This window comes from Lissotriton vulgaris, chromosome 11 (genome assembly GCF_964263255.1).
Source record: "Lissotriton vulgaris chromosome 11, aLisVul1.2, whole genome shotgun sequence".
Classification (NCBI taxonomy): Eukaryota; Metazoa; Chordata; class Amphibia; order Caudata; family Salamandridae; genus Lissotriton; species Lissotriton vulgaris.
In genome coordinates, this window is record NC_141699.1 from 911989440 (window position 1) to 912008670 (window position 19231).

At 50.0% G+C, this 19231-nt stretch overlaps 1 protein-coding gene across 1 annotated transcript in view; it reads right to left on the minus strand.

Annotated features, from left to right (window-relative positions):
- Window positions 1–10609, minus strand: part of LOC147683679 (uncharacterized) — a 28341-nt gene extending 17732 nt beyond the window's left edge. The window contains exons 1-2 of the mRNA XM_086942564.1: window positions 10343–10609; window positions 9724–10285 (exon numbers count right to left, since the gene is read on the minus strand). Of these exons, the coding sequence (XP_086798690.1) occupies window positions 9724–10285; window positions 10343–10609 (829 nt within the window). The remainder of the gene's footprint in view (window positions 1–9723; window positions 10286–10342) is intronic.
- Between the last annotated feature and the right edge of the window lie 8622 nt (window positions 10610–19231).

Consider the following 19231-nt stretch of genomic DNA (forward strand, 5'->3'; position numbering starts at 1 on the left):
AGCCTCAGCTCCACAAAATGGATGCTGCCACCACAGACACGAGTCTGACCTCCTGCTGCTGGGAGTCCTTCCAGCGAGGAGAGCTTGGACAAAGGGTTTCCTGTCAGGGGCGGTGCTAGCACCATCCCAGACAGGGTTTTGTGTATCCTGGGTAGGCAGGGCTTCACAGGAAGGTGACTGCAGAGTGGCACCCAGGTGCTCACTACGCATCTGCCGGCTAGAACCAGTTCCAGGGGCGCCAGCCCCTGACCTGGGGAAAGTCCTGCATGGGAGAGGGGTGTAACCACCCCCCTTCCTGGTCCCACCCCTAGGGCAGGACCTAGTCACATCCCCACCCCTTTCTTTAGGATAAAGGCAGGAGCGGGGACCCTTCCAAATTAGATCATCTTTGAATCAAGAATACTTTCTACGAAAGGACTTCGAGACTCTTCTCAAGATTTCTCCCTTGTGGCTAAGGAGTAGTCACCCTGCATCCGCAGGCACCATCTAAGAACTCTGCGGTTTGCTGCAAGTCCTTCCTCAGGAATCCGACTGCCCAGCTCGACGAGAACCGCCTTCCCTGGCACCTCTGACCTCTACCCACGTCGTCAGCTCAGCTGAGATCTGTGGGTGCGACGAGACCTCGAGGGACCGGCCATCATCAAAACCTGCACGATTTCTTAAAACCAGCACGACCGCCGAGGGATTCTCTGGTGAGTGCTCTGGGGTCCGAGAAGCCCCGACCCTGAGCAGCTCCAGCATCGAAGTGCAGCCTCCCAGTATCTCCACGATCTGCGTGGGGCCCTTCTGCTCTTTGCTGTTCAGCACGTTGTCTGATCACTAGCCGCTGGCTTGTGACCTCCTTGACGACACCCGACAACCAACGCTGCTGGTCTGGTTGCTCCAGACTGGCCTTTGCTCCCTTCTGCGAGAGGAGCACCCCGGACCCTCCTGGTCCACTCAAGACGCCATTTTAGGCCCACCACGTGGCCCTGAAATTTGCCAAGGCTTGTTGCCCCAATCCTGGGCCCAGCGACGCCGACAGCATCAACCTTCTTGGGACAGCTCGCACCTCCATCCTGGTTGCCGACAACGCCTCCTGGTCCGTGAGACTGCAGAGCCTAGCGTCGCCCACTCACCTAGTCGAGGTGACGATCATCCGGTGCCTTCCTGGTACCGTCTGACTACTGGCTAGTAGTACGAACTTGGTCCCCTCTGCTTTCAGGTGTCATCCATCTCTGATCCAGGCTTGGATCTCCACGAACTATTTCCACTGGTCGCCCGCCAGCAACTCCTTCCTTCCGGCTCCTGGCTCGTCAGCGAAGACTCCCGACGCCTGTAAAGACTTGTGCAGCCGCAGCCCTTGGGGCTAGGTAACTTCGGCATTTCGGTGCCCGCATAGCCTCCTTACTTAAGGGTCCTGAGTCCCTATCGCTTCCGACTTGCCTAATCGGGTCCGCCCGAGACCACTAAACTTTCCGTGCCCTCGGGCACTTGTATTGATTGTGCACTTGAAGTATTTTCATAAGAGTTTTGTTGTGTGCTTAGTACCCTGTCCTCATAAAGAGTACAGGGCTGTTGTGATTCTAATAAATACACTGTTTATTTTCATAACACTTGTGTGGTGTCTTTTCACTCGGTGTTCAAGGGGTATGTGATGGTATAACAGCTGGCTTAACACGCCCTCTAGAGTTTAGCCCGAAGACTGCTCGTATCCACGCTACTAGGATAGCTGGTCTAAGGTTGACTTACAACCAATCACCATAAGGGTCGTTTGGACCGATGCATAGTGATCACTAGAATAGTGAGCACTGCTTTTCGGGCCAACTTCTCACATTGGTGAGCAGCGGTTGGGATTTGAGCTTGCTGTTCTTTTACCACGCGTATCCTAAGAATATCTTGTGAAAGATCGCATAAGTACTCCAGGTACATATAACTTAGCTTAGAATACTCTGAGTTCTACTGAACCAGCTGTTGTAGCTCCTCAAGGCTTAGCACACCTTGGCTACAACTCTTAGCAAGGGATCAGTAGGTATACATATAGTGTAGGTAGGTGCATCACTTACTCCACACTAGAAGCAGCATGTCAGACAAAGGAGGAAACTCTGAGTCTCCCCTTGTGTCAGTCGACCCTCCACAGGTCATGTCCAGATATGCTGCACTTAGCTTCCAAGAGATGCGACAGATCTGTACATCTCGGAAGCTAAAACAGGGTGCAAACCCTACCATTCCTTTTCTGATTGGTCTCTTAGAGACTTATGATGCTAGGAGGGCCGGTAACACGGACCCTTCTCATCCAGAAGGGAATATGCCCCCCCTTGAGGGAACCCGAGGTGACCCTGACCTTATCCATCTCTCCGCAGAAGGTGAAGAGGAGGACGAGGATCCAGAGACATCTGGGGACGAGGCAGACAAAGGTCCAGTCGTAGTTAGCCAGCTAACTAGGGACAACTTAAGCAGGCACGAGAGTGGTACTAGGAGACCCCTGGGGCCCCTCTCCGGCCAGCTTAACATTGGGAATGGACGAGTTAGGTCTCTGTCGAGAGGCTCTAACAGATCCGTTCGAACCAATGGCTCTCGAGGCTCTTCTCGAAGAGGGATGACATCCTCTCAGAGGAGAGTGTACGAAGCGAAGGAGCGTGAAGTCAATCTGCGGATCGAAAGGGAAGAACTTGCCCTGGCCAAAGAAAGACTCGCCTTTGCTAGAGAGCAAGAATTGAGTGGGACAAATCCCACTGGTGGCAGCATTCCCCCACGGGAAAACAGGAGTTTAGACACTAGGCACCTGAGTAAGATAGTGCCCCCTTTAAGCAAGGGGATGATATCCACAAATGGATTACTGCTTTGGAGAGGGCTTGCACTGTACAGTGCGTCCCCCAGAGTCAGTGGGCAGCTATCTTGTGGCTCTCCTTTGAAGGTAAATGTAGAGATAAGCTCCTCACTACTAGAGCTGAGGACACTAACGATTACCAGGTCCTGAAGAACACACTGATTGATGGGTTCGGCCTAACCACTGAGCAGTACAGGTCGCTGTTCAGGGATACCCAGAAAACTCAGTCTCAGGACTGGTCTGACTTTGTTGATTGTGCCACTAAGGCTTTTGAAGGCTGGCTACTGGGAAGTAAGGTTACTGATTTTAAAGGATTGTATAATCTAATTATGAGAGAGCAAATCTTAAGTAATTGTCAGAACCAGTTATTACACCAACACCTGGTAGACTCTGATCTGACCTCTCCACAAGAATTGGGTAAGAGGGCAGACAAATGGGTCAGAACCAGGGTCAGGCCGAAGAACCAGGGTGGTGACCAAAAGAAGGAATCAACCAAGCCTCAAGAGAAGGGTGGGAATAAATCTTCTGATCAAACCACAGGGCCCCAAAATTCCTCTGAAAAGGGTGGGTCCCCAACTTCTCCCAAAACCCAAAAGAAACCTTATTGTCACACCTGCAAACAGGTGGGCCATTACAAAACTGACAGCAGTTGTCACAAGGCCAACAACAATAAGGAGAACATACCCCCAAATAAAGCTTCCCAGCCTCCTGTTACTACTAGTAGTAATCCCCCAGGTGGTGGAAGCGCCCCCAAGAATCTGGGTGCATTTTCTTTGGGAATGCCTGGGGACTATGGCCTAACCAGGTCCCCTGACTTAGATACTCTTGTCTGTGAGACTGGCATGGGGTTTGCCAACTTCACCACTTGTCCCAACACTTTGGGCAGGTACAGACAGGAGCCCCTCATCAATGGTTCAAAAGTTGAGGCCTACCGAGACACAGGGGCTAGCATCACCATTGGGCTGAGAGCCTAGTCCCCTCAAGGTAACTTATGCCTGGTGCCACATACCAGGTAGTGAACATTGATGGAGTGCAGAGAGATCATCCCATAGCAGTGGTAAATGTCAGCTGGGGAGGTGTCACTGGTCACAAGAGAGTGGCAGTGTCACCAAACTTGCCTGTAGATTGTCTACTGGGGAATGATTTAGAGACCTTAGCCTGGGCTGAGGTAGAGCAAGAAACCCATTTTAAAATGGTAAACCTCCATGGTAAGGTTAGTGGGACAGTGATAGCCACCGCCCCAGTCCAAGATGTCCTCCCTGAACAGGTCAGGAGGGCTGTGCCAGTCACAGCCCTATCCCAGAAAGATGCCTTTCCTGAACAGGTTGGCAGGGCTGTGATGGTCACAGCCCAAACCCAAGCTGAGTCCCTTCCTGAAAAGGTTGGTGGAGTTGTGATGGCCACAGCTCAAACTCAGACCGATAATAGTGTTGTGAAGCCTGAAACAATGGATCACTCCACTCAAACAGAGAGCCTTGAGGAGGAAGAAAAGTCTTCCCCCTCCCAGACACTAGGTGAGAGCCAGCCTCCTCAGGGAACTGACTCTACCCCTGGTGAAGGAACTGCCCCAGAGGTAGTCAGGCCTAGCCTGGCAGAGCCCCTGATGACAGTGGAACCTTCCCAGGTGGGACCCAGTCTGGAGCAGGTAACCTGCCCCTCTCTACCCTGCCTCAGTCAGCCCAGGGCTGTAGAGGTCAGGGAGGCCAGTGGTGGACCCCAAAGGGCCCCCTGTCCAAAAGAATTTCCCAATCAGCAGATTAGGATCACTGAAGCTAGTAGTCCTAGCCAAGTGAAAATAAAACACAATCCTGAGGGATCCCCCTTAAACTTAGTTAGTGAACTCCCACAGCTGGACACTGTTGGGCACAGCCAAACCTGGGGCCTAAAAACCCCAAACCTGACCTGTCCCTCCAGTAAGCCAAACAGAGGGACTCAGCCTCCAGCTTTAGGTAGCCAGAGGTTGACCCTGAGAGCTCATAGCAACTCAGTACTAGAAAGAAAGGCACATATGGTGGATAGTGATTGGAGGAAGTTGAGCCCAACAGTAGTGGAGTCTCACTTCAGTACTCCATTCCCACACCAGCCTTTTACTTTGCCAAAGCACACCACAGGTAGTGATTTCCTATGGTGGAGACCCTCAGATACCCTTAGGGTGAGGGGTTGCTTAGTGGACCATGATACAGGGGGTAACCATGCCAGTGCATGTACCACCTCATAAGGCCACTCAGGCCATATAGGCTTACCTGGTCAAGGATAGCCTTATCTCCTTTCGTTTGGGGGGGGGGGGGGTTGTGTAGGAAGGTGGATACCTGACTATGGCTGCCCCCAACTTTTTGCCTGGTGTTTTGCTGGTTTTCCGACTTAGTTGACCTGGGGCCCTGCCAATCAGGACCCCAGGCCTACTGCTCTCTCTCTAAAATGGATTCCATGTACCCTAGGTACATTTCCAATTGGTACTGGGCCACCTTATCAGACCCTGTAACTCAGGGCATAGGTGTACCCAGGGCCTACCAGGGGCTGAAGCATGTATTATGCCACCCCTGGATGGCCATCTAAATCTGACACAACTGGCTACACGACAGCTGGGGCAAGGTGGTGTAATCACCCTTTGCTTTAGATATAGTATACCTATATCTAACCTTAAAAATGGACACACAGATTCCTATCAGTCACTCCTATGGCAGGCCTTGACAATCCTGAAGGCAGAGCGCTTGGAATCGTGTGAAGTGGTGCTCTGGCATGAGCTGAGCCCGTTTGCAGCTTGCGGAACCAAGTCCCAATAGCCGTTCCATGATAACGCATACCATATACTCTTAAGTGCATTATAATCCTCGCGGTTAAATGCTATCTTTGGTATCGCTTTATCAAAACATGTCGAGTAAGGTGTCATACGAATTGGAATACTAACCCCTCGCCAATTCTGGCGACGGGGTTAGCATTCCACCCTTCTAGAGGGACACGACATGTATGTAACTGTGAACCCCGGTTAAAGTTAACTCAAGCCTCAGCTCCACAAAATGGATGCTGCCACCACAGACACGAGTCTGACCTCCTGCTGCTGGGAGTCCTTCCAGCGAGGAGAGCTTGGACAAAGGGTTTCCTGTCAGGGGCGGTGCTAGCACCATCCCAGACAGGGTTTTGTGTATCCCGGGTAGGCAGGGCTTTACAGGAAGGGGACTCACTACGCATCTGCCAGCTAGAACCAGTTCCAGGGGCGCCAGCCCCTGACCTGGGGAAAGTCCTGCATGGGAGAGAGGTGTAACTACCCCCCTTCCTGGTCCCACCCCTAGGGAAGGACCTAGTCACGTCCCCACCCCTTTCTTTAGGATAAAGGCAGGAGCGGGGACCCTTCCAAATTAGATCATCTTTGAATCAAGAATACTTTCTACGAAAGGACTTCGAGACTCTTCTCAAGATTTCTCCCTTGTGGCTAAGGAGTAGTCACCCTGCATCCGCAGGCACCATCTAAGAACTCTGCGGTTTGCTGCAAGTCCTTCCTCAGGAATCCGACTGCCCAGCTCGACGAGAACCGGCTTCCCTGGCACCTCTGACCTCTACCCACGTCGTCAGCTCAGCTGAGATCTGTGGGTGCGACGAGACCTCGAGGGACCGGCCATCATCAAAACCTGCACGATTTCTTAAAACCAGCACGACCGCCGAGGGATTCTCTGGTGAGTGCTCTGGGGTCCGAGAAGCCCCGACCCTGAGCAGCTCCAGCATCGAAGTGCAGCCTCCCAGTATCTCCACGATCTGCGTGGGGCCCTTCTGCTCTTTGCTGTTCAGCACGTTGTCTGATCACTAGCCGCTGGCTTGTGACCTCCTTGACGACACCCGACAACCAACGCTGCTGGTCTGGTTGCTCCAGGCTGGCCTTTGCTCCCTTCTGCGAGAGGAGCACCCCGGACCCTCCTGGTACACTCAAGACGTCATTTTAGGCCCACCACGTGGCCCTGAAATTTGCCAAGGCTTGTTGCCCCAATCCTGGGCCCAGCGACGCCGACACCATCAACCTTCGTGGGACAGCTCGCACCTCCATCCTGGTCGCCGACAACGCCTCCTGGTCCGTGAGACTGCAGAGCCTAGTGTCGCCCACTCACCTAGTCGAGGTGACGATCATCCGGTGCCTTCCTGGTACCGTCTGACTACTGGCTAGTAGTACGAACTTGGTCCCCTCTGCTTTCAGGTGTCATCCATCTCTGATCCAGGCTTGGATCTCTACGAACTATTTCCACTGGTCGCCGGCCAGCAACTCCTTCCTTCCGGCTCCTGGCTCGTCAGCGAAGACTCCCGACGCCTGTAAAGACTTGTGCAGCCGCAGCCCTTGGGGCTAGGTAACTTCGGCATTTCGGTGCCCGCATAGCCTCCTTACTTAAGGGTCCCGAGTCCCTATCGCTTCCGACTTGCCTAATCGGGTCCGCCCGAGACCACTAAACTTTCCGTGCCCTCGGGCACTTGTATTGATTGTGCACTTGAAGTATTTTCATAAGAGTTTTGTTGTGTGCTTAGTACCCTGTCCTCATAAAGAGTACAGGGCTGTTGGGATTCTTATAAATACACTGTTTATTTTCATAACACTTGTGTGGTGTCCTTTCACTCGGTGTTCAAGGGGTATGTGATGGTATACCAGCTGGCTTAACACGCCCTCTAGAGTTTAGCCCGAAGACTGCTCGTATCCACGCTACTAGAATAGCTGGTCTAAGGTTGACTTACAACCAACCACCATAAGGGTCGTTTGGACCGATGCATAGTGATCACTAGAATAGTGAGCACTGCATATCGGGCCAACTTCTCACAGGAAGTACCAGCACTGGCTTGGTTACCCCCTGTCTCATGGTCCACTAAGCAATCCCTCACCCTAAGGGTATCTGAGGGGCTCCACCATAGGGAATCTCTACCTGTGGTGTGTCTTGGCAAAGTCAAAGGCTGGTGTTGAGATGAAGTACTGAAGTGAGATTCCTCTGTAGGACTCAGCTTCCTCCAATCGCTCTCCACCATGTAGGCCTTTCTTTATTTGACTGAGTTGCACTGTGCTCTCAGGGTCAACCTCTGGCTACCTAAAACTGGAGGCTGGGTCCCTTTGTTTGGCTTACTGGAGGGACAGGTCAGGTTTGGGGCCTTGGGGTCCCAGGTTTGGCTGTGCCCCACAGAATCCATCTGTGGGCGGTCCCTAATTACTTTTAAGGGGGCTCCCTCAGGAGTTTTTAAAGTTTTCACCTTACTAGGGCTGCTAGTTTTGGTGCCCCTAATCTGCTGATGGGGGTGTTTTATTTGACAGGGGGCCCTCTGGGGCTCACTGACTTCCTTGGCCTCTATAGCCCTGGGCTGACTGAGGCAGGTTAGAGAGGGGCAGGTTACCTGCTCCAGACTGGGTCCCACCTGAGAAGGGTCCACTGACATCAGAGGCTCTGTCAGGCTAGGCCCAACCACCTCTGGGGCAGTTCCTTTATCAGGGGTAAGATCAGCTCCCTGAGGAGGCTAATCCTTTCCTAAAGTCTGGTGGGAGGGAGATTTCTCTTCCTCCTATATGCTCTCTGTTTGTGTGGAGTGATCCATTGTTTCAGGCTTCACAACACATGAATCAGTTTGAATTTGGGCTGTGGCCATCACAGCCCTGCCAACCTTTTCAGGGAGGGACTCAGTTTGGGTATGGGCTGTTACCATCACAGCCCTGCTAATCTTTTCAGGAGGGAAGTTAGCTAAAGATGGGGCTGTGGTTTGCTCGGCCCTACCAACCTTTTCAGGAAGGACATCTTGGATTGGGGCTGTAGCCATCACAGCCCCAATAACCTTTCCATGGAGATTTACCATTCTAGAATGGGTTTGTTGTTCAACCTCAGCCCAGGCTGAGATTTCCAAATCATTACCAAGTAGGCAATCCACAGGCAAGTTTGCTGACACTGCCAATCTCTTTGGGCCAGTGACACCTCCCCAGCTACGATTGACTACGTCCATGGGATGTTTGGTTTCTATTCCATCAATGTTTGTCACCTGGTATGTGGCATCAGGTAAAAGTTGCCTTGAGGGGACTAGACATTCAGCCACCATGGTGATGCTAGCCCCTGTGTCTCTAAAGGCCTCAACTTTCAAGCCATTGATGAGGGGCTCCTGTTTGTACTTGCTCAAAGTGTTTGGGCAAGCAGTGAATTTGGCAAACCCCATGCCATTTTCACAAACAAGAGTAGCTAAGTTAGGGGACCTGGTTAGGCCAGAATCCACCTGTGCTCCAAAAGTAAATCCACCCAAATTTCGGGGGGTGCTCCCACCACCTGGGGGATTACTGCTAACAGTAACAGGAGGTGTTGGAGCTTTACCTGGAGGTATATTTTCCTTATTACTATTCTTTGGACAACAGCTGTCTGTTTTACAATGGCCAACCTGTTTACAGGCATGGCAGTAAGGCTTTTTCTCTGTAGAGGAAGTGTCGTGGGGCCCACCTTTTTCCTTTGAATTTTGGGGCCCTGGGGAAGTCTTTTCTTTAGATTTATCCCCACCTTTCTCTTGAGGCTTGGTAGTCTCTTTCTTTTGGTCACCACCCTGGTTCTTAGGCCTGATCCTGGTTCTGACCCATTTGTCTGCCCTCTTACCCAATTCTTGTGGAGAGGTCAGATCAGAGTCCACCAGGTGCTGATGTAGGTGCTGATTTTGACAATTACTTAAGATTTGCTCTCTCATAATTAAATTATACAATCCTGTATAGTCTGTAACCTTACTTCCCAGCAACCAGCCCTACAGAGCCTTAGTGGCACTTTCAACAAATTCAGACCAGTCCTGAGTCTGTGTCTTCTGGGTCTCTCTGAACATTAACCTGTACTGTTCAGTGGTTACGTCTAACCCATCTATCAGAGCACTCTTCAGGACCAGGTAGTTTCTAGAATCCCCATCACTAACTCTGAGGAGTCTGTCTCGGCCTCTACCTTCAAAGGAGAGCCACAAGATTGTTGCCCACTGCTTCCGAGGGATCTGCCGTACTCTGCAGGCTCTCTCAAGTGCAGTCATCCATTTGTGGATGTCATCCCCAGCTTTGTAGGGGGGCACAATCTTACTCAGGTTTCTATTGTCATAGGACCTGTCTTTATCCTTAGGGATAATGCTGCCACCAGTGGATCCTAATCCACTCTCTCTAGGCTGTCTTGCTCTAGCAAGTGTCTCTTGGGCCAGGGCAACTTCTAGTTCTCGCTTCTGGATCCTAAGCTCAGCCTCTCTCATGTTGGCCTCATGTTCCCTTCTCTGAGGGCTTGTCATCTCCCTTCTGGAGTGACCATGAGAACCTCTAGAAGCTTGGGAGGTGTTGGATTCACCTGAGTGATTCCTCCTCCTCCTTTGCTCCTGGTTAAGTCCACTTGGGGGTCTGAGTGGGTTGACCCCTGACTCAGTCCCAAATAGGCTTAAGTTAGCCTGGCTAAGCCCTTTGGCCAGCACCTGACTATGTCTTCCATCATCAGAATCACTGCTCTCCCATTCTGCCTCTTCCTCCTCCTCATCCTCAGGCTGAGTATCCCCAGTGATCTGGTCTTCCTCATCTATCTGGCCAACAGGGACAGGGGTGTCAGTATTATCATCTTTAGTGGGAGAGTCTCCTTCCACATTCCCTGTGGGGTCTGTTTTAGAGGTCTTTAGAGCTTCAGACTGGTCTAAAAGCTCTCTGAGGTGGTCTGTGGTAGGGGGTGGACCCGTCTTGAATCCTCTTAAGGTACACAGTTGCATCAGTTCTTTAAAGTTTAACATAGCAAATTTGGATGGTGCCTTTGGAGGGTCACTCTCAATAGGGATAGGTCCAGTGGACCCCTCTGCTCCAGACATTGCTCTAGTGTGGGTGGATGTGTTGCAATCTACCTACACTGGTGTTTACCTACTAAACCTATCTAGTAGTTGTAGTCAGGGTGTGCTACTCCCTATCCTCTACAACAACTAAGTCCAGTAGAACTTAAGTATACTAGTCTTGTTTTATATGTACCTAGCAGGTACCTGTATGATCTTTCAAATGATATTTTCAAAGATTGTAATGGTAAAACAACAGCAAGCTCAAATCCCAACCGCTGCTCACCAATGTGAGAAGTTGGCCTGGTATATGATGCTCACTAGTTCTAGTGATCACCTTGTACCATGCCAAGCAACCCTTATGATGATTGGTTGTAAGTCAACCTTATAGACCAGCTATCCAAGAGGTAGCGTGGACAAAACAGTCTTAGGCTAAACTCTGTAAAGGCATGTGAAGCAAGCTGTTTTACCATATGCAATCCCCTTGAATACCAAATGAAAATACACCACACAGATATATATTGAAAATATATATATATTTATTTACTACAAGTATCCCCTATACTCTTTATGAGCACAGAAGCAAATGCGTTAAAACAAAACACTGTTTAAATATACAAAAGCTGCACAATATGGATGAGCCCTATGGGCCACCTAAACTATATACTAAAATAGTGGTATAAGTACCACCAATCGAAAAGGAGTAGGCCTAGGGCCTGGGGAATCGCTGGAGCTGTTCGGGACTAGCAGTGACTAAGTCGGGAAAGGCCCGCGGGACTCGGGTGCAGCGCTTAAAGCACACGCATGCACCACTGCAAAGTAAATGGTGAGTAAAAGTTACAAAGTTACTGAAAAGGGAACCTTCCGGATGACCTAGAACCTAGCAACTTGGCACATAGATACTAGAGATGTATTGCTACACAGGAGCACCGGAGTGCCAGGGTTACCTCACCCACAGGAAGCAGGTACATATGTCTCAAAGTGTGTCGGGTTTCGTCGCGCTAGTCTATGGAGCCTGTAGATGAAGATGCTGCAGGCGGGTCGTCCAGGAGAGTTCCGGTGGATCCAAGGGTGAATCTGAAGAGGTGAAGACCTGAAAGCAGAGGGGACAATGTTCAAAGTCACTAGCCAGTGACTACCGTGGAACCAGGATGGAACCAGGCGATGTCGGGTGCAAACAGGCGAAGGGGTGAAGATTGTCTCCGCAGCCACGTGGACAAGAAGAGGTCGAGGACATCCAGGCATCGGTCACAAGCTGTCCCACAAAGGCTCTAGCTGATGAGGGTGTCGGCTTCTAGATCGGAGCAAACAGGCCTTGGCTAATGCAAGCCACGCAGGAAACGATGCAAGCTTCTCACTCAAACCAGCAAGGTCAGAGGGGCTGCTCCTTTTTACAGGAGCCAGGGCCAGTCTGGAGCAACCAGACCAGCAGTGTTGATTTCGGATTTTGTCGCCAAGATGGCCACTAGCCAACGGGCCAGTAACCGGGATGACACGTCGAGAGGCAAAATCCAAAAGGGCCCCACGCAGATCGTGAAGATGCTGGGGGGCTGATCTTCGGTGCAGATGCTGCTCGGTGGTAAGGCTTCTCAAACCCCAAAGCACAGCATTGAGGGTGCCTTGGGTGCTGCGCAGTCAGCTTCTCGTGAATCTTTCAAGATGGCCGGTCCCACGTCTCTCTGTGCCTCCACGGGTCTCTTCTTTTCAGGGACTGTGGATCAGGCTCTGAGATGTCTGGGAATCAGGGTCTTGTTGGGCTCTGGGCTCGGGCTCCAGCGGGAGGCGGCGGCAAAGCAGACATCAAGTTGCTGGATGGTGCCTGTATTCACAGGGTGGTCACTCCTTGGCCACAAGGGAGATGCTCTTCAGTCTTCTGTGCAGCAGAATGTCGAAGTCCAGTTTTCTTCTTAGTTTCAAGTCGAGTTCAGGATGATCTGAAGTCTTGGGACACAGCTCCTACTCTTATTCCAAATCTAGGGGCCGGATCTCCTGCTAGGTCCCTCCTCTGGGTGGGACCAGGAAGGAAGGGAGGTGGTTACACCCCCTTTCCTTTGTCCAGCTCTGCGCCAGGACTGGGGCTGGAAAGCCCCAGCAGCGGTTTGGACTGGCTTATGCACGGGGACACCTTGTGTGCCCCAGGCATGTCTCATTCTATTCAGCCCTGTCCTACCCAATACACAAAATCCTGTCTGGGGTGGTGCTCGCACCTCCGAAGGCAGGAAACACTTTGTCCAAGCCTAACTCGCTGGAAGGACTCCCAGCAGCAGGAGGTCAGACTTGTGTCTGTGGTGGCAGCATCCATTTTGTGATGCTGAGGCTCGAGTTAACTTTAACCGGGGTTCAGGTTATGTACATGTTGTGTCCCTCTAGAAGGGTGGAATGCTACCCCCGTTGCCAGAATTGGCGAGGGGGTAGTATTCCAAGTCGTATGACACCTTACTCGACATGTTTTGATAAAGCCAAACCAAAGTTAGCAAGTAACCGCGAGGATTATAATGCACTTAAGAGTATATGGTATGGCAATATCCCGGAACAGCTAAGGGAGTTGTTCCCGACAGCTGCAGACAGGCTCAGCTCGTGCCAGAGCACCATCTCACATGAAACCAAGCACTCTGCCTCCAGGATTGTCGAGGCCTTCCATAGGAGTGGCTTATAGGTTACCATGTGTCCAGATAGGTTAGATATAGGTATACTATATCTAAGTAAGAGGTGATTACACCAACTTACCCCAGCTGATTGATCAGCCAGTATTGTCAAATATGGGGGCCAGGCCAGGGGTGGTATAATACATGCTGCAGCCCCTAGTAGGCCTTGGAAACACCTATGCCCTGGGTACCTGGGGTACACTGTCTCAGGGGCCTATAAGGTGAACCAGATCCAATTGTGTATGTACCTAAAGTACATGGAGTCCATTTTAAGGAGAGAGCAATTAGCCTGGGGCCCTGAATAGCAGGATCCCAGGCCAAATAAGTAAAAAACCAGCTAACCACCAGGCAAAAAGTTTGGGGGTAACCATAGTCATATATCCAACTTCCTACACCATACACCAAGTGAATCAACTGCTCAAACATCTATGCACAGAGTCACACACCTCCCACCCACTCCCACACACACTCACCCTCACATACAAAAACTTGGGCAACCAATCAATAACCCATATAGCCACTTATATAGCTACTAATCATAACATGCAGCACCTTACACAACAACAGACATAACGATGCACACATACAGACAGTTTAGTCACTAACCCATGCATTCAGTAACACACATTTAAACACTCACTCATACAGTCAGTCACGCACCAACTAAATCCTTCATCCAGACACTTAAACACCCACTCATTCTTGAATATATAAAACATATTTAAACTTTACAGTAACACACAAATGATTTATAGAACTTTACAGAAACACACAGACACTGGACGATGTCATCAGTGATGTCATTTGAGATGTTATCAGTGATGTCATCATTGATGTCACTGACCATGTCATGAATGATGTAATATGTGACATAATCAGCAGTGGATTGCGGTCGCGCAAGTTATAGTGAGTCCAACTAACTATAACGTGGGAATTTCAATGGTTTTGTATGAGTAAAATGTTCAGCTAACTATAACTGGTGTGAAACCTATGGTTTTTTCATTGAATTTCAAAGGTTTTTTAAATGCTTATTCCTAACTATAACAAATGTGAAACCTATGGTTTTTTCAGTGAATTTCAAAGGTTTTCTAAATGCTAATTCCTAACTATAACGATTGTGAAACCTATGTTTTTTTCAGTGAATTTCAAAGGTTTTTTAAAAGCTAATTCCTTTGTATGTCGAGTTTGTAACCTACGATTTTTAATTTGATTTTTTTTATTAGCTGTTTTTTTAACTATTAAATATTATTATTTTTTCTCCAATTTTTTTTTCCAATGTATTTTTTATGTAGGATTTTTTATTTTTGTCATTTTGTCTTGGCGCGCTCAGGGTGCGTGCACCGGTAAGCTCACCCGAGAGCGCAGCGAGAGCGCTAATTCTGCGCGCAGGAAAAAAAGTATGTATTTATACTAAATAATAATGCAAGATATTCAGTGGTATACTTATAAAATTTGTATTTTTGATTTTAGAAAACCGTATTTTTACATTAAATACATTTCCGAAAAGCTAGCAAAGCGTCATTCAGGCGCGCCGCGTAAGTGCCCCCGGAAGCGCCTACGTTCGCGCCGCGTATGCTCCCCCGGAAGCGCCTACGTTCGCGCCGCGTAAGCGCCCCGGAAGCGCTTCGGTGCGCGCAGCGTCAGCGCGTCGTCATGTGACCTTAAAATAACTCTTTTCATTGGTTGTTAACAGTTTTTTTTACAACTAATGAAAACCCCACCCATTTCCTTCACTTCTTCTTTCACTTTGGAGACAGCAAGACCTGTTCCTTTCTGTTCTTCTGTTTAGTGAAAAGAATGGCTGCCAGACCATCCATCAGAAGTGAGGACACAGATGGCTTCATTGAGGAGCAGCCTCCTCAGCCCAAGGTGAAGGAGCATTTTATTTGGAAGTTTTTTACCATACCACCAGGTGAAAAAAAGGTTAATGCTCCAAAGGTGGAGTGTAAAATTTACCAAACAGTTCTTTCACGGGGTGACCCTAGAGGAAAGTACAGTTTTGGCAACTCTACAATGATTCATCATGTGCAACGGAGGCACCCCCAAAACTATGCCCGGGAGAGTGTCAGAGACCTGGCACAATATCCCCCAAGAGATGGTGCATCAACATCCACTGGAGGAGCAACAGCATCATCCGTGAGAGGAAGACCTGAGCAGCTGATCCCCAATATTCACCCTGTTTTCAATGATATCACTATCAAGTGTAGGCAGTGTGATGAACTGCTATGCTACAGTGAACAAAGTATAATAAACATTGTACGCACAAGGGAAAACCACCACTGCCATCCCCAGCCCTAATTTTTCCCCTTTTTTTTGCTCCTGTTGAGCAGTTTGGAATTCCCTGTTTTGGTTTTTGTTCAGAAAAAAACATAAAAAAGAAGAAGAAAAAAAGTTCTTGTTGGACAGGCCACGTGAAGGGCCGCTCCCCCTCTGCCCGACCAGGCCCGAGCCCGGCCCCTCAAGTGTCACACACCACCACTTCACGTCTTCCGTCCCCTCCGGGACCCTTGCCTCTGACAGTGGCGGCTGGTGACATTTGAAAGTGGTAGGGCGTAAAAGTTGGGGATGAGTGTCGCGTGCCAGGGGGTTTGGGAGGGTGGTGTTTGTTGAGGAAAAATAAGTGGTGATTCCCAAAAATGATTACTTTTGGGCCCCAACAGCAACCACCGGCTCAAATTAAGCACTGCCTGCAAGGGACTGCAGACCTCCAACCTTGCATTTGCATTAAAAAAGGCAAATATTTTTAAAAAGCATCCCACACCTTCCGACTAGAAGACTTGGATGGTCAGATCTTCTTCGAACACACCCACTGGGCTCTAACGCAGTGCCTGTTCAATAGCCTAATTAGACCAGGCATTCAGAAGCCACCAGCAGTCTCTGAGCACAGCCCACTAGTCTGCATTCTTCGTCTGTAGCTGACCTTCAAGGCCCTGTGATCAGCGCACCTGTCCCTAAAGCATACGGTGCACCTGTGCCGAGTAGCCCTAGTGGCTTCAATGACGTCATTAATGGCATCACCAACGATGTGATTTTTGATCTTACCTATGACAAGAAGATCGGTAGCCAGGAGCAATGCTTTCAAACGGTTATGGCTACCAAGATGAATATAACTAGCGAATTTCGGATTTGGATCGCAATAAAAAAGTACCCAGTTTTATAGGGATCTATTATTTTTTATGAATTATGTTATTTTTCTGATGGGAGTGCCGAATGATAAACTCTCTTTAATAACGTTTTTCATTGATGGCGATAGTAATGTGTGTGTGTGTGTGTATAAGTTGGCAAGTTCATAGGAAAAACATTCTTACGGGATAGTAACTTTAACCTCGTTCCCTACATATCCAGGAAATGTATTGGAAGTTGTATACATGCATCTAAGACCTAGAAATGTTAGGGGTCAGAGACTAAAAGACCGCAAGTGTTCGCCCTCACTACAATACCCTGAGCAAACAACATTCACAACTGCAAGACTTAAAATGACTCCCAGAGTTCCTCTTGTAGCTGCCTGATGACTGATTATCGCGGCTGCAGTCAAAACAGACGAGGCACTTCCTCCTTTGTGTCGTTTCTGTCAAGACTTTACACACTGATGAATATACCCCCAAGATTAGGAACGGCGATAATGTATGTAACCAACGCCCATAACGCAAGGTACTAGTGCATTATTGAAAGAAAAAAAATGTGTGAAGGTGAGACAGAGACGTGGTCGCTAGGCAACTACCCACTAATTCGTGCCCCCTTATACAGTGCATCAACCGCACTCTATAATAATAAACAACTCAAAGAAATAAAACGAGAAATAGCTCCTCCGTAAATAGCGGTTCCACTACTATGTTGTGCAGGAGTAGTTTCACGTCTTCATAGCGCCTGGATTGTACACCGTCACGCAGCACAGGCCTGTGTGTATGTGTAGGTGGCAGGCCGGGGGGGATGGGGGGGATGGGGGGGAGGGGGGGATTGGTGCTGGCAGTGGACTGGAGAGGCAGTAGGTCTACTCAAAAAAATTTGCGAAACAACAAGTTGATTTACACAATACACTAGTACAGACTGAGGTATTGTCTAGACTCAGTGTACATCAACAATGTAAATGCTTGTGCCCGCCGACTTTGAAGTGGATTTAAACTAAGTACAATTACTGTTCCTAATGGTTGAATGGAATGAGCTTAGCTCCTGGATAACATCCACTATGTTATCTGCGTGTTTGTTAGGTATTTCCATATCCATAACTTGAATTAACAAAAGCCAAAGTACCATTTGCATTTACTGAAACAAAATAAGATATAATAATAATAGTGAGTTCTCTCTGGGAGGCCATCTACCCTGAACCAGAGCACAATGCGCAGCAGATATTCTAGCACTGAACGGAGACCACGGTCACTGTTCATATTCCGAACCTTACGCGGCTTTCTCTTGCAGGTGACTCAGCACTTGCACGGAATGTACTTTAAGATGCAGGTGTATTTCAATGTACACACTCACACTGCAGTAATAATATTAATGCTGGCTCGGGTCTCCGAAACTTACCTAAGGCTTAGTTGACGGCTTCCCGCTTTTCTTTGAATCCTGACTGAGGATCCGATCCAGACTTCAGAATCCCGCAGTTGCTGGAGAATTCCGACGTCATTAGAAGGCGGCAGGCAGCCTCCCTCCCCTCCACAGCAGCCAGCTCTGGGATTGGTTCGGCCGGCTGCCCCCTACTGACGTCATTTCTCTCTGTATGCTGCAGCACAGCAGCATACAGAGAGACGGGGAGAGTGGGAGGGGTTACTCGAGGGCAGGGGGGAGCGGCTTGCCTACTCTGTTAATACTGTCTGTCTGGGTAGCCTCTCAGGATGCCCAAACAGACAGTATTACCAACAGTGGGCAAGCCGCTCCCCCCTGCCCTCGAGTAACACCGCCCACACAGATTCTACTTTCTCGCCGTGCAAGAAGGCAAGGCAGAAGCAAATGGTAGTTATTATCATTGGTGATAATAACTACATTTGTTTGCCTTCTCGCACAGCGAGAAAACAGGGGGGGCGGCGCCCAAACGCCCCCATGGACCAGCCGCCACTGGCCTCTGAACATATCGACCTCGTGGGCCCGATCCACTACCGGCCCGCGCACCCAGCCTGGGCGCCATCTTGGACCCTCCACCACGAGGCCGCGTGGCTCCCGAGCGACCCCAACCCTGGGCCTGGCCAGGCCTCAGACATCCCGGCACCACCATCCACCCAGGAGGTGAGCGGACTACTTGGCAGGTCAATGGGAGAAAGAGGTGTCGATGGCTCTCCCCCGCCAGGTACCGCTCGCCCACAACCTCCCCGGGCGCTGGCTCCAACCCCCTGCTGGGTGTCTGGACTCCTTCATCCCGGACCCCCCGACCTCCAAGTGCGAGGGTCCGGACATCAAAGGGCACCAGCCCTATAACTGGGGCAGCTCCAGAGCAGGAAGGCAGTTGTATCCTGGAGTCGAGAGACGCAGAGAAGAACTCATCCTTGACGAGCTATTGGCGCTGCCGTAGCTCTGCCTTGCGAACTATCGTCCTGCCTGCTGGCGCTGCCGCAACCTTCGTAAACCTTCATCGTCGTCGGGACCTGCTGGCGTGGCCGCGGACCGTTTGTAACCACCATCTTCATCGGGACCTGTTGGCTCCGCCGCGGACCGTCGCTTCCTTCATCCATCTCGGGACCTGCTGGCTCCGCCGCGGCCCGTCCATCTAGAACGCCGAGCTCGAGGATTGAGAGCTATTCCATCTATTGGTAACAAGACTGTCCCGCTACCCTTTTCCCAAACCAGAGACCAGAATCGAGGGGACCCCTGAGTCCAGACCTCCTTGTATCATTTCACCGTACTTAAAGAATTGCTTATAAAGTATCGTTAAACCTTAACCTGGTGTGGTGTCCGTCTGTGGGGGGGAAGTTACTTGTCTGTACGATCGCTGGAGACGGCTCTCCCCGGAGACCTCTCCCCTTATCCTCGGCCGACCCTCCCGGTCCGTCTAACATTGGTGGCCAGCGGCGCGATCCGAATCACCGCA